General features: G+C 38.2%; 2 protein-coding genes across 2 annotated transcripts in view; both read right to left on the bottom strand.

Moving 5' to 3' along the window:
- LOC120306065 (olfactory receptor 10AC1-like) overlaps positions 1-16,329 on the bottom strand; it is a 93,106-nt gene that overhangs the window by 15,164 nt on the left and 61,613 nt on the right. The gene's annotated exons all lie outside the window — the stretch shown is intronic.
- Positions 4,228-9,164, bottom strand: LOC120306064 (olfactory receptor 6M1-like). Its single transcript, XM_039338664.1, has 2 exons — positions 7,079-9,164; positions 4,228-5,540 (listed from the first exon to the last, which is right to left on the bottom strand). Exons 1-2 carry the CDS (start codon positions 7,151-7,153, stop codon positions 4,548-4,550), a joined length of 1,068 nt encoding a protein of 355 aa, XP_039194598.1. The 5' UTR covers positions 7,154-9,164; the 3' UTR covers positions 4,228-4,547.

Here is a 16,329-nt window from a genome sequence, read left to right as displayed (position 1 = left end):
TGCACAGGTACCATTTCACTTGGGAATAGAGAAATAGAAAAAATGCTTCAGGATCAAAGTGGGGCAGAGGGTAGGATGGAAATAATCTCTTCTCCTTTGCAACCTGTAAAGAGAGTTCTGATCTCTGAAGTACACTCCAATAATTGGAAAGGAAAGAAACTAAAGAGTGTCTTTCACTAATTTCTTTGCCCATATTCCTTAGTTGCCTTGTTCAGCGTAGTTTTTGAAACCATGGAGCTTGGGACTCCCACTTAAAAAGTTAAAAAAGATGAATTTTGATATGCCTCTTCTTTGTTTGATTCTGTATGCAACTGAAAGGTGGAGCTGGGATCAAGTCAGCTCAGCTGCTTCAGATACCCAAAAGATAATACTTCTAAAGTCTAGGAAAGCAATGTATTGGAGTGCTTTGGTCCAGCTGTTTTTTTGGGGTTGCAATACAAATCCAACTCAATGGACTACACTGATCTCCTGAGAGTCATGCTGACTAAGTTCAAGTCCAATATGGGGTGGTGAAGGTGTCAACATCTGAAGGTTCAAAAAGGTTTCTGCCTGGCGTGAACCAAAAGGCTGGCAAATGAGGGGGAGAGCTCAGGATATCCTTCTGCATTTATTATAAGCAACTTCATGAGTAGAGATGAAAACAAGAGGAGAGCAAGCTCATACTCAAACAAACCCAAGCTAGCTTCAAAAGGTGGAGTTATTCTCTGAGAAGTTTTTGCCCTGAAGCAAATATATTACTAGTCCAGCTAATCCCATTTTGGAAAAACTGGGGAATAAACAATCATGCAAGAAGATGATCATCTTCTTGAAGAGGGGGAATGCTTGAGCATTTTCAGTTAGCCATAACAATCGCAGCTGGGTGAGAATCAAGGTCAATGTTAGATAAAGTTTTGGTAGGTTGAAAAGTTGGGAGGAGAGCCCCCCCCTTTAGAATAATTGGTGAATGTGATTTATGACAGCCTTTCTGAGGTGGGAATTGCAACTTGTTACTTTGTATCAGGGGGGAGGGAACTTTAGTCTTGGGTTCAACTATGTAAGTGCCGATACTTTGTTTCCTGAATAAAATGTTCTTTAAGGAAGAAATCTTTGCCTTGAAGTTATTTTAATTGGTTTCATCTATCGGAACCATGACAGTCAAATTTGCACATGCTTTGAGTCAAATCATGTAAAATATCAATCTGTTTAATAGTAGGACCAGCCTAATTAAAGGCTAGATTTGTGACATCTAAATTAAGTATCAAAATAGTGACAACACTCTCTATTGGCCAATATTTCAAAAGTTAATCCTCTGAGTTGTGTCTTCTAAATTTATTTTAAAATGGGACATTAGAGACCAATTAAGAGTATATAAAAATCCTTTGGGCCTAATTAAAAAGTTTTTCTATTAAAATAAAACTGTAATTGCAGATTAAGTACTTGATCTGGCCAAGTGTTGATCCATGTAGTCCTCTCTGAATTTCTAACAATTGAACTAAACTTTTTCCAGAATGAGGCCCAGAAAACTCTAGGGTCTTGTTTAAAGTAATTGATGTTGAACTACACTAGAGTTATGTTTAACCAATAATTCCATCTGTGTTCTCCAATGAATTATAGCAATGTTTATTCATTATAGGAGAATTATAGTAATGTAGACTTATTTAGCAAATTAAACCTGGCTTCTAGTAAGTGACTATCTCAGCATGGGCAATAGTACAGATATATCAATATAATGCTGTAGGCAAGATAATACTATTCTGCTACTATTTAATAATAGATAAAAGCACATTCAAGAGCCCATTTCCTGAATCAAAATCTTAGGGAAGGTCCAGATTCAAAGCCAAATGAAATATATATCTTGGGAAAGATATATTTAATATTATATTGTGGGTATATTTGAGTGAAACAAAAAAACCAGAGGCTCTTAGGTTGAATGGGCAGAATAGAAAGGGACACTAGAGAAGATTAATTACAGAAGGCTTTCTGTCTGATAATTCATATGATTCACAGACTGTAGAACTGTGGGTAACAATCCTCTCCTTTGTTTTTATCTGACTTACACTGAATCAAATCTGAGATCCAGTCTATTCCATATGGGACTGCTTTCTCCATGAAATGATATTTGGAATTCAAAGTGGTGGTACAGATAGTCTTCCTTTAGTGTCTGCTTCATTTAGCAATTGTTTGCAGTTACGATGGTGATGAAAAAGTAACTTTACAATCAATCGTCACACTTATAACCTTTGTAAAGCTATAAAGCAAAGCTGAAATAAGATTATATGTACAGTTGCGGTTACACTTAACAATCACTTTACTTAATGATTGAGTTGCTGGTCCCAATTGTTGTTGCTAAACAAGGATTATCTATATTTCTATTAGTCAAATATTATTGTTCCTGATATATTTACTTAGATAATTTTGATCTATAAGGCTGCTGAAGTCATAAACAATTCTGGGTGGCATACAAATTAAAAACCCAGCTATGGTACATTAAATCAAGCAAAAAAAAAAAAAGAACATCACAGGGGGAAAGAGATATACATCATAAACAAATTGTGCATAATACAGTCCAGGTGAATAGCCCTATTCTGGGACTTGGGAAAAAGGTGGTTTTCAAGGCTTATACAACAGGGTTCAGTTGTTCAAACTCTCAGGGAGATGCTGCTCTAGTCTAAAAGACAGATGCCACAACATATTTCCTAGGCCTGTTCAGATTTCATTGTTTATAGATACAATATGAAGGGAGCCCATTGTATGGAAAGGTCAAAAACAATGGGAAGGTCAAAAACAATGGGAGAACAATTGTCCTTCAGATAAAGAGTCATGTATCCTATAACATGAAGGGAGTTATAGGTCACAACCAGCAATTTAAATTGCCCATTGGCAGCTTGTGTAGCAGAAGTGTTTCATGGGGGTACCAAGACATTCTTACAGCTGCTTGAGGCACCGCATTCTGGACCAGCTGGAGCTTTCAAATGGTCCTCAAGAGCATCCCCATGGAGAGCACACTGCAATTGAGTACACATGAGGTGACTAAGGCTTCGGTGGCCATGAGAAGGGAATCACAGATTCCCTGTGAAAAGGGTCCAATTAGCACTTCAGATGAATCTATGAAAAGGTTTTCCTGGCCACCTTTACCATCTATTCTTAATTAGGAGTTGTGACTCAGGAAGACCCCCAAATTGTGTACAAATTCTATCTGAGGAAGTTAACCTCATTCAGAACTAAAGACAGAAAAACTTCAACACTGGAAGGATCATGAACCCAGTCACTCAGATTTGTCTGAAATGAGTGTTTGCTCTTCTCTATCTAAACCCCATTAACTTTCAGGCACTGAATAGATCTTGATAGTATCATTTGCTCTACCAGGGGTTGTGATAGACCACTGAATATCACCCACATATTGATGATACCTAACTCCATGTCATCAGATAACTTCATGTAAATGTTAAACAGGAGGGCAAGAATTTTGAACCCTGTGCTACCCTACAAACCAGGGACTTTGGAGTAAAGCTCCTTCCCTATCACCAGCAATTAATCTCAGGAAGAGAACCATTGCAACACTATGGCTTCCACTCCCATTTACTATATAGCAGTTGGTTCAGAATGATGTTATGATTAATGTTACCAAAAGTCATTGAGAAATTAAAGAAAACTGGAGCACTAAGGTTAAGAAAACTTCCTCAGGGTCCTTCTCTGGCTTTACTAAAGCCATGACAAGATTAGTGTTTACAGTAAAAAAAGAGTCATTGTTCTGAATTACACTGAAGAGAATTTGTTTGAACCCAGTTTCATTGATCTGTCTTTGTAGCTTTGTTGTAACACTGTGCAAAATGATAAGTGTTCTTCCCAAATGGAGTTTTGCTTCAGAGGAATTACTCAGATGCTGTTCAAACGTATGAGTCCTTTTTAAAAACAACTTAGACTTTTATTAAAAAGTTATCAACAATGCAAACAAATGAAAAGCAAATCTGTAAGAAAGGAGTACCTTCCACACAATAGCCTATAACAGATGGGGGGGGGGACAAACTTTGTTTCTTTATTTTTTAAAATTCTCCATTGTTTTTAGATAAAAAGATTTCAATTAATTAATTAATTACAACACTGCCCAACTCACCTAAGTGACTCTGGAAGGTTTACAAACAACATAATAAAATATAAAACATGTCTAAAAGCACAGATAAAAACAAAATTCAAACAAGGTTAAAATTTACAAGTTAAAAATGAAAAGAAATTCAGAAGGCTAACTGATTAATTTAAATTTAACTGTTTTATTGTCACTTTGTTTTCTAGCAACTGAACTTATTTTATTCTTTAATACAGGTTTGTTATGATTTAACAAAAATAGTTTTCTTGAACTATCAGCTTAGGCTTCAAATATTACAGTAATCTGGCTGTGATAGTCATTGGCTTCATCAGGAGACGAAAACAAAGCCCAAGCATTAACACAGTGTCCGGTTCATCATGAGATCAGGTCTCTTCCACATACAACAGCTAATTCACAGGATCCATGACAAACTTCTTACTGATTAAGGTGGATTTGCCAAGTGTTTGCATGGAAGAAAAGGAAATCATATCAAAAATTCTCTTCTTCTCTGGGAAGCATGCTTCCTCTTCACCATTTCTTTCAGGCCTTCCCGGACTTTTTCATTTCTCAGGCTGTAAATAAGGGGATTTAGAAGTGGTGTCACCACAGCTGTCAGAATGGCCACCACTTTGTTGAACTCCAGAGAGGAGCTCTGGGCTGGCTGAGCATACATAAAAATGGAGCTGCCATAATAGATTGTCACCACAGTGATGTGTGAGGCACAAGTAGAAAAGGACTTGCGCCTCCCGGTGGCTGATGGGATCCTAAGCACAGTGGAGATAATGTAGACGTAAGATACAATGATGAGAAGTAGAGTGCCCACAAGCATAAAGGAAGCAAGAAGCACATCGACAAATTCAATGAGCTGTGTGTCAGAGCAAGAAAGCTTCAGGAGTGGGGTACTGTCACAAAAAAAGTGATTGATTACATTTGGGCCACAGAAAGGGAGCTGGGATATCACTATTGTTGGCCACAGGATATGCAAAAAGCCGCCTATCCAACAACCAACCACCAGAGAGATGCAGATATGACTGTTCATTATGATGGGATAACGCAGTGGGTTGCAGATAGCAACATAGCGGTCAATGGACATCACACTCAGAAGAAGCAACTCAGTGGAGCCCAGGAAGAAATAGAAGTGACACTGAGCAATGCAAGCTGAAAATGAGATAGTCTTCTTCTTAGCCAGCAAGTTAGTTAACATCTTGGGCACAATGGCTGAGGTGAAGAATATTTCCAGAAGGGAAAGATTTCCCAGAAAAAAATACATGGGTGTATGAAGATGAGCATCAGTTACTATAACACTGATGATAATCAGATTGCCCAAGAGGGTGAGAATGAAAATAATAGAGATGATTGCAAAAAGGAAAATTTCTAACAACTGGACCCGAGGAAATCCTAGCAGAATGAACTCTGTCACAACTTGTCCAAGGCTCTGGTTGTGATTGATTGTCACTGCATCCAGCATGGGCTTCGTCTGGAGAAATGGAAAACAGTGAGTATGCACAAGGATAGGAATTCAATCACAATCACAATTAACTGGAAGAAAAGTACACCACTCTCACTATTATCTTACAGAACTACATATTAAAAAGAAAGAGTTGGGAAGAACTATATTTTTCAAGGAAATGTTTGGGAGATGAAATAAGTATGGAACATAGAGCATATAGACACAACATTGATGAGAATCAATCATCCAAAACCTTCTATACCTGCAACATTTCACAATTATTTTATATTAGAAATGTCAAAGAGTTAAGTAAATTTTCATATCTGAAGGTTTAGTAATGCAAAAATAAAAATGAGCTGTTTCTTTGTACACCAAATATTTATTTATTATTTATACCTGGATGTTTTTCACACTTACAACCATTGCAGCATCCCCATGCCCAAGTAATTAAAATTTGGCAAATGGCCTGTATTTATGACAGTTGCAGTGTCCTTGGTCATATGTTCATCTTTTGCAACTCTCTGACGAGCAATAGAGAAGCCAGATTCATTTAGCAATCATGTTACTAACTTAACAATTGCAGTTATTAAGGTTCACTTAATAACTGACAAGAAAGGCCCTAAAATGAGGCAAAACTCATTTAACAACTATCTTGCTTAGCAACAGAAATTTTGGGATCAAAACTTTTGGCTGTAAATCAAGTCCTTGATTTAAAGGACTACCTGTATTTTTTAAATAATTCAAGGCAGCAAGTCTTTTTTCTCCAAATTTCCCCACACCAATAACCCTGTGAGGTGACCTGGGCTGAGAGAGACTAACTGGCTCAAGGTCACCCAGACGGCTTTCATGCCTAAAGCAGTTTTGTCTTTTAGACTGAAATTGGAGAGAGTTTTATAGATCTTTTCATCATAATAAATATTAAATATTTTATGATTTCCTCCTCTTCACATCATATTTTTGAACCAAATGTTTAATATAAATGATCTGAGTAGACCTGACCTAATAAATCAGGGTATACTCTTTAACTTCTAAATAATTATTTTCCTTTGACCATAATTACTGAACAGTCTTATAAAACATAGTTGCCAGATACAATAAGCATAGGGATTGTATCTTCTTATACTCACTATATTTTCTTACACTCACTGTATCACATCATCAAGATCATAATTCAAAATATTGCTTTTCAGGAATTTAATGAACATAATGCTCTGTTCCCTTATTCTGCAGTATGATCTTTGAGACAAGCAAGATGAGTTATGCAGTTTCTGACGTTTAGCACTGATTCAGAAGAATTAATGTAGTTCAAAGAACTTTCATATAAAATGCTTAGAATCAGAGAACTACTAATTGTTCCCTGAATTATATAATACTCAAGCATTAGAGATTACTTCCACTTTGCGTCTTTTCTTTTATTAATCTCTGCACACTTAATGAACAACAGATTCATGATAAGCTGAGCAATATATTTTCCCCCAAAACAAAACAATTTCTCAGAAAGATTTTTTTTCCACATTATGGGATACAGAGATAACTTAATAAATGTATAGAAAGAATAATTTTACCTCCCAAAATATACTAGTTTGTAGTGCAATTCTGGGCATTTTCAAATTAAATTCAGTAAGATGGAATCCCTGCATCAATCTTACAAATATTGTTCCTGTGCATAATTTGTATCTTCATTTCTTTTAATAGCATTTGGTTGGAATAAACTTCTATCATCTATAATAATGTTTCAATGGCTTCTTTCTTCTTGTGAGTGTGGCTTCTAAGATCAGAAATTGCACTGTTCATTAATACAAATGTTGACCTCTGGAGGAAACATATCCCTGTGGATGTTTCCTTCTATTTAACAATTAGTCATTACATCCAATAATATAGAAAATATTGAAATATTAATATGTTCTCTGAATAAAGATCAGAGGCCATTATTCTCATTTCATGTCTTTTATGTGTGGCCCTGTTGCTCAAACCTAGATCTGTTCTATAGGTAATCTTTGACTTATAAATGGTCATATAAAGACCATTTGAGGTTGCCACAGACTTCTTCAGAGCTACTTATGACCTGCTTTGGAAATTTTGATGGCTGTCCACCTTATCCCATCCCCATGGTCACATGATCACATTTTGGATGCTTGGCAACCAATCTGCATTTAGAGTCATTTGCAGTGTCTCACAGTCATTGACCACAATTTAAGATATTTCTTTTTGCTGGTAATCAGGATTTGCTTTTGATTTCTGGCAAAAAATGACCATTGGGTACAATGTAGTACCACTCCCTCTCCAAAAAAAAAGGTGTAAAATTGGGTGCAGTCACATGCTGATCCTGATCCTTTCCTAGGTGATATTCTTTTACATCTTCCCTAAAGCTTCTCATCTCCAGACTGATGTAACAGGGTCATGTATCATGGGCTTAGTTTCTCCTAATGAACCATACGGCTCTTCTTTGAATTTCCCAGTCCCCCCCCTTTTCCCTTTTAAAGTACGGGAGACTGTTTCTGAGGAGAAGGAGGAGGTCTGATCAAAGTGGGATAATTGTTTCTTGGGATTTGGAAACTCTGCTTCTGTCAAAGCTGTCAAAGTATGTGCTTTCCTATAGCAGCCACATCACAGTGCTGAGTTACTGGAATCTGAATTTATAGCTAGTTTTCCAGTTCCTCCTTCCCCACCTCCCTTTGTTTTTCTCTTTCAGCAATTCCTAAAATTGCTCTCTGTCATTTAAAAATAAGATTGGCTTATATTACACTGCAACATTATTTTTCACCAACTGGAAAAAAAAAATGGAGATGCAAAATATGAATTTAGAGACAAAGAGAAGTTTTGGGGTTCTCCAATAGCATCAGCTATTAGACCTTGCCATATGCTAAATTAAATAAATAAGCTATTGGACCTGAGCAATTACTTAGTAATTCATTTGTTGCACCAAGCCTCAAATATTCAGACCTGAGAAATACTGGGACAGGTAGTTTCACTTAATGGAATAAATGTACACATCAAGAAACAATTAAGTTAGAAGAATAGTGTTTTTAGTAAGAATTCTGAAGGATGGTGCTTGCATGAAACAAAAACAAAATCTATTGAAGTAACAATGTGATAGAAAGCCTAGTTACTTATCCTGATAGTTAGTGGAGGCATGGTCCATCCTCATATATCAAGAAGAATCTGAAATGAAGTGGAAGTGATGACAATCCTGAGAATATCAATTTAATCCATTCCATTCCATCAGTTTAATTCATTCCAACAGACAGAACTTTATGTCAGTTCTGATGATCTGCCTTCCAGTCTCAAGGCCATGAAGAGAAAAAAATATCAATAACTCAGAATGGCAGGAAAAATGCCATAAATACAGACCTATACAGAGGATTTGAGTGTTGTCTACAGATCTATACAGAGGTTGAGTGTTGTGTGCTTCAGTAAGTAGGTCCTCTGTGTATATATGCTTTCATTTTTGTTTGAAATCAAAAAAATAATCTTGTGGTGCTATGTCTGTGAAACCTCTGCTGAAAAACCAATTCCTGAATATAGAATTAGGTGTCTAGAGAATGAAGATTTACTACTATGTCTAATTTGAAACCCGAAAACTACATTCTTTCAAATATGGTGTCAATGCTGCTAACATCGGATGCTCTTGCTTTGACAACAGATGGAAATGCAGCCATTTTCTCTATTGCTTTTAGAATTAGTTGCTGCTGGGAGGGGGAATAGGGATGAGAGTCCAGCTAGTCATAACAATAATAACTCAGCAGTGGGAACCCAAGGACATTGGGCCCAGAGCTGATAGTGTTTTGGCAGGCTGGAGGCTGGGGAGAAAGCCTGCGCTTCAAGCTAATTGGGGAATGTGATTTATGACTGTTTATTGGAGGAGGGAATTGCACTTTGTTACTTTGTATCCAGGTGAGGGGAATTTAGTTTCTGGTTTCAACTATGTAGTGCCGATACTTTGTTTCTCGAATAAAAGATTCTTTAAGGTAAAGAATGCCTCAAAGTTCTTTTGAAGAGTTTCATCTGTTGGTATACCATCTCAGAACCAGTTTGGTGTAATGGTTAGGGCACCAGGCTAGAAACCGGGAGCCCAGGACTTATACTCCCATCTTTGTGCATAAAGCACAAACAGTGCTGTCATATACTTCTTCAATAACATTTTCTCTGGTTTAAACATATCCATTTTTTTAAATCTATGTTCATAGAGTTTAATTTCTAATACCTTAAATGATTTCACTCCTCATTTCATAGGACTTTGATCTCTTAATGATCTTCATTCCTTTTTTCTTGAACCAGTTCCAATTTATGTGAACCCTTCTTAAAATATGGTGCTCAGAGCTGTACACACTATTCAAAATGACCAAAGCAGAATAATGTAGAACAATTACTTCCAGTGATCAACTTTTTTTGCTCCAGCCCAGACATGTCAAACTCAAGGCTTGTGGGCCAGATCTGGCCCATGATGTGTTTAGATCTGGCCTGCAAGCAGACTAGTAGGAGGAGATGATTGAATATGTAGCGTGTGTGTGTGTGTGTGTGTGTGTGTGTGAGAGAGAGAGAGAGAACTGAAGCGGTGGCAGTGCCAGAGAGGTCTGGGGGAGAGTCAGCTGGAGCTATGGTGTGGCTGGGGCTCTGCTGAGGCCCCGATAGGTGCACAAGGCTCCAGCTGATTAGGGCTTCCAGCAGCCTCGGGGGTGGCCAACAGTGCATGCAGTCTTTGGGGGAAAAATCAGGTAGAGCTGCAGGGCTGCTGGGGCTTGGCGGGGACTCCAGAATCAGCACCCGCAGCTCCAGCTGATGAGCACTGCATGGAAAGGCCAGTCGGGTAGAGTGAATGCATAGGGGAGGAGAGGAGAAGATATAAAAGGAAGGATTTTGGTGTGAAGGAGGAGGAGGGGGAGGGAGAGAAGGGGATAGGATAGGAGAGGCTTCTGTGGGCAAGGCTGAGGCAGAGAAGGTGACAGCAACTGGCCCCTTGAGGGCAACCATAATGCTGATGCAGCCCTCAATGAAATTGAGTTTGACATCCCTGATCCAGCCTATCAGATTTGTTTTGAATTTTATTTCTGTCTTCTAGAATTTTAGCTATTAGCCAGCTTCCTATCATTAGCAAATTCAATAAGTATTAGATTTTTTTGATTAAAGACTTAGATGAAGAAGTAGAGGAAATTGAGCACGATTAAGCAAAAGTTAAACAAATATATTCTGGGATACTTTTATTTAGATCCTTGCAGAGAGCGGAAGGTTGGACTTATTGGCTTAAATTGTTTCTTCCAACTCTATAATTTCATTATGAATTTAGTAATAATGAAGATTGTCTAGACACTAAAAACGACGCTTGTACCATTGATCTGCAAATAATTGATGAAATCTTTCATGACTGCTGATACAGCTACAGAAAGCATTTATAAAAAAAAACTAGCTCATATTGTTTGTGCAGTTAATTGATTTCCTGGATTTATCTTCATTTGTAATAAAACACTGAATTTACCAGACTTAACTCAGAATCTCTTTGGAATTTAATAAGAAATACAAAATGTAAATAAAATAATTAACATATATGACTATTCATAAAAAGAATAAAAAATAGTACACAAAACAAATTAAAAACAGGAGATAAGAGAAAAAAATAGTTTATGTGAACAATATATATAACCTATCCTTTCTTGTTTGCCTCTTTGCTTCTACCAAAGCATATACTGATTCATATATTACCTTTCAAAAGAACAGCAGTCCATCTGCATTTGAAAGACAAAGATCACTCTTTTGAAGACGGCAAAGTCCACATCCTGGACAGAGAGGACCCGTGGTTTGAAAGAGGGGACAAAGAGGCCATCTCAACAGAGGGGGAGGGATACAACACCACCTATCTCATTTACAACACAGTCCTTTCAGCAGTTCCAAGAAGGTTCCACATCCATTTGCACTATTCAGGTGACCCTGAAGGCACAGATAAATCTCCAAGTGGTCTCAATGATTCTCAGAAAGCGTGCTAATGACTAGATGGCTGCAAGGAATATAAATCCTTCCATCCTCCACCATTCAGTCAGAACTGAAGAAGCTTCTTGGATGAGAAGCAAAATGTCTTCAAGGAAAAACAAAATCCAGTTGCCTTTTGAAAAAGCAATTTGGGTCAACTGTAACTTGGATGACTGAGAATCTCCGTAGACATTTGTTCTTTCAAGTTTTCATACAAGATGTATATGAAAGACTCCCAAAAATTCAGATTAAATCTGAACCTGGCTTACCTAATAATTGCAGTTTCAAAATGAATAAATGATTACAAAATATCTATATTTTTTGTTTGTTTTGACTAGGCCTAAGAAACTTTGTTATGATACAGTGGACATCTAATATAAGCAATGCTTAGATGCAGACAAGAACAAAATTTAATCCTAGAGCCAAAATTTTCCCACTAAAAGTCCAATGACCAACTTAAAAAAAAGAACCAGAGTTTGGAAGCTATGAACTGTTTTGTAATAATTTGGTTGCTTCTAATGAAACCAAGATAGAGACTAAATTGTTAGAAATATGGAAAGGGAGTTTACTCAATCATGGGTGTCAAACTTGCTTTGTCATGTGACGTGTTGTGACGTATTGCAATTTTTTTTGCATTGCCGGAGCTGGGGTGGGCGCGGTCTCCATATGATGCAACCAGCCTATGGGCCAGCAGTTTGACATCCCTGGTCTGGATGGATACACATTTCTCAGTCCATAGGGAAAGAAATAGATGTTACAGGGAAAATCCACTGGGTGACAGCAAAGACTAAATAGAAAAAGTAAGTTTTTTCCCCCTCAGATTTTTCTCCTCAGACTTAGGAAATTTCCTTTCTGCAAAAAAGCTTTCCTTTACACTTAGAACATTTTTTCCAACATAAACATGATATGAATGATAATATTCTAGCATTTAGAAGAATGATACTCTCTTGTAATAAGAAATGTATTATGGCAAATGTATTACAAGTAGTCTTCAACTTACAACCATTCATTTAATGACCATTCAAAGTTACAATGGCATTGAAAAAGTGACTTGTGACTGTTTTCACACTTATAACCATTGCAGCATCCCCATGATCATATGAGCTTAGAAACTGGCATGTATTTATGACAGTTGCACTGTCCCGGGATCATGTGATCATCATTTGTAGCCTTCTCAGTAAGTTTCGAAAAGCAAAGTCAATGGGGAAAGCCAGATTTAATGACCGCATAATTTACTTAACAACCGCAGTGATTTCCTTAACAATTTTGGCAATAAAATGAGGCAAACTCATTTAACAATTGCCTTAGTAGCAGTAATAGTACTGGGCTTTTCACTTTACTTCTTTGTATCTATTGGTATTAGAATAATTGACTAAGAAGATAAGTGTCATGGTTCCGACAGATGAAAATCTTCAAAAGAACTTCGAGGCATTGTTTACCTTAAAGGATCTTTTATTCGAGAAAGAAAGTATCCGCACTACATAGTTGAAACCAAAAATTAAATTCCTCTCCCCTGGATACAAAGTACCAAAGCACAATTCCCTCCTCCAATAAACAATCATAAATCACATTCCCCAATTAGCTTGAAGCATGGGCTTTCTCCCCAGTTCTCCAGCCCACCAAAATCCTATCAACTTTGGGCCCAATGACCTTGGGTTCCCACTGCTGAGTTATTATTGTTATGACTAGCTGGACTTTCATCCACATTCCCCCTCCCAGCATCAACTAATTCTAAAAGCAATAGAGGAAAATGGCTGCATTTCCATCTGTTGTCAAAACAAGAACATCTGATGTTAGCAGCGTTGACAATAAGATTAATTATTCACATCAAATGATGTGAAATGTATCTATATAAAAAGTAGTATTTACAGCAAACAACAGACTTCAACATTACTGCTTAAAAGATTAGGTAGTTGGGAATTTATTTCAATCCCCCCCCCCAATAGGATTAATTTAAGGACAATTATTTTTAGAGTTAGAAAAAATAATGGCAGACACTTCAAGTGGAAAAAGTTGAAATTACTCTAGTTAAGAATTGCAATAATAAAAATGAACCTTGTCTAAATTATTTGTTGCAAATGATTCTTACAAGAATTGAATATAAAATACTTCATGACTGGCAAAAATAAACAAATTTTATAGGGCCTAGTAAAATATCTAGGGTAAAACTTAAGAATTTACGAATTTCAAAGATGCATGCAGCCCCAGTGCCAACAGCAAGAGAGCATTTGGAAGCCTTAAGATTATGAGATTATATAATACAATTTCCCCCCTCCCCACTCAAGACTTTCAGCATGACCTCCATCAACCCTGTTGCAAAACTTTTCTTATCTCTAAAGTAGGAGTTGTCCCCCCCCATCAGAAAGATCTCTTCCTTGGCTACTTCTTCTGCCATTTCAGTCCTGTCTATAGGGAGAAGATGAGATGTGTAAGGATTGTAAAGACGTCAAGCTAGCTCAGCCTCCCCCTTCGAAGATGAGCCAACCAGCCTGTCTGTCTTTTTCTAATCTGCAAGCCCCTTGTGAACAAGCAGGGGTGTTTACCCTGTGAAGTACTACCTACCTTGACAGACAGAGAATCCTTTCCTGCTGCATGACCCTCAGACTGGATTAGGAATAAGGTGGGGTCGGGGCTGGGATTGGGATTTGGGTTAGGGTTTTTCCAAATAACATTCTCAATATTTAGCAAACAGCATAATGTCTGAGTTTATGTGTTTATATCACATTCCTTTCTCTCTAACTCATTTTTCTAGCCATTGATAAAAATTATTCCATGTTCTAAAATATACTAAATCTTCTTTCTCTTTTATCTTTAAAGTCAATCTATCCATTTCTGCACACTCTAAAATTTTCTTAATTAATTCTTCTTCAGTTGGTAAATTTTCATTTTTTCAATGTTGGGTAAGTACAATTCTTGCTGCAGTTAGTATATGTAGAATTAAATATATATACAGTCTTTCTCATAATTTGCTCCTATTATTCCTAACAAAAATAATTCTGGCTTAAAGTCTACGTTCTTTAGTCATTTTCTCCAACCATAAATGTATTTTTAACCAAAATCCTTTTGCTTTAGGACATGTCCACCAGATATGGTAATAAGTACCTGGTCTTTGTTTACGTTTCCAACACTTGTTTGAAGTATTTTTAAACATTTTTGCTAATCTCATTGGAGCCATCTGTAAAACATTTTATATAAGTTTTCTTTATATGTCACTGCTTTAGTTAATTTAACATTTCTTTCCCATAACTTTTGCCAGTTTTCTAATTCTAGTTGCTGAAACATAAATTGCTAGTTTATATTGTTTACATTGTCAAACGCTTTCTGTGCATCAAGAAATATTAAAGCCATCTATTTCCCTGGATGAATTCATAATACTCTAACACAGCGGTTCTCAACCTATGGGTCGCGACCCCATTTGGGGTCGATCGACCATTTTTCGGGGGTCGCCAAAGAAGGTGATCCGCCATTTTCTCCCCTCAGGGGGCGGCGCCGTGCATGTGCGCCGCGCATGGGGGCAGCACCGTGCATGTGCGCCGCGCATGGGGGCAGTGCCCCCATGCGCACGGCGCTGCACATGCGCAGAACGTTTGTGTGACGGGGGTTGCCGTCACACAAACGTTGAGAACCACTGCTCTAACACATCAAGAATCATTCTTAAATTATTTTTTATCTGTCTTTTAGGTAGAAAACCATTTTGGTCTGTATGTATAAATTTGGTCAAAAATTTCTTTAGTCTTTCTGTTATTATTGAGGTGAAAAGGGGCCTTTTCTCAGCATGGAGATGGAGAATCCACCAGTGGGTTTAGACTGTGTTCCTGCCCAATCAGATCAAGTCAGCCAAAGTTGCAATGCCTGTCCTGGACTAGAGTGTCCCAGTCTCGACGCGGGCGAAGCCATTGACTGACAGCAAGATGTGTTGGCTCATGAATCTAACCCTAGGTCTAAATAATCTGCGAGGGTGGGAGTGGATTCTCCATCTCCGTGCTGAGAAAAGGCGTTCAAGTAAGACAATGCCCCTTCTCCAGCACTGGAGATGGAGAATCCACCAATGGGACATACCAAAGCCTACTGTCCCTGAGGGAGAGGAGCAGGCCGGTCCAGTGTGATATCTCGAGGTACGACCTGTTGGAGAACTCTCCTGCCAAAGGAGGCCTCCGCTGAGGCGAACCTGTCTATCTTGTAATGACGTATAAAGGGAGATGGTGAAGACCACATGGCTGCTCTACGCCTGAGTGGCCCAAGCTGCAGAAGTAGCCGCACTACGGGTTGAGTGGGCCGTGGCACGTCGTGGAACTGACAATGACTCAGACTGGTATGGCCCCGAAATACACGCCCTGATCCACTTGCCAATCGTGGAGGAGGATACCTTCCGACCCTTGGAGGAAGTATGGAAGGAAACGAAGAGGGCATCGGAATTGCGAAAGACAGCTGTCCGTGAGATGTAGTAACGGACTGCTCTGCGAACGTCCAGAAGGTGCCATTGCCATTCCAGAGCATGTGATGGATTAGGGCAGAAATCTGGAAGCACTATTTCCTGAGCCCTGTGGAACAGAGAATTGATCTTAGGAAGAAAGGTAGGGTCTAGACGAAGGACCACTCGGTCCTGGTGAAAGATGCATAAGTCATCCCTGGTGGAAAGTGCCCCTAATTCCGATATCCGTCGTACAGAAGTAATTGCCACCAGGAAGGTGACCTTGTGCAATAAGTATCGCATATCACACGTCCTGAGATGCTCAAAGGGTGGTTTGGTGACAGCCCGAAGAACCCGCGGCAGTTCCCAAGAGGGCTACCTATGCACTACAGGGGCTTGTTGTTTGTGGCATCCTTGATAAAGGAGCGAATCAGCAGATGTTGA

The sequence above is a fragment of the Crotalus tigris genome, unplaced genomic scaffold (genome assembly GCF_016545835.1).
Source record: "Crotalus tigris isolate CLP2741 ecotype Arizona unplaced genomic scaffold, ASM1654583v1 scf7180000017716.2861928, whole genome shotgun sequence".
NCBI classification, from domain to species: Eukaryota; Metazoa; Chordata; class Lepidosauria; order Squamata; family Viperidae; genus Crotalus; species Crotalus tigris.
The sequence above is the reverse complement of the archived record's forward strand: the minus strand, read 5'-3'. Positions and strand labels throughout refer to the sequence as shown.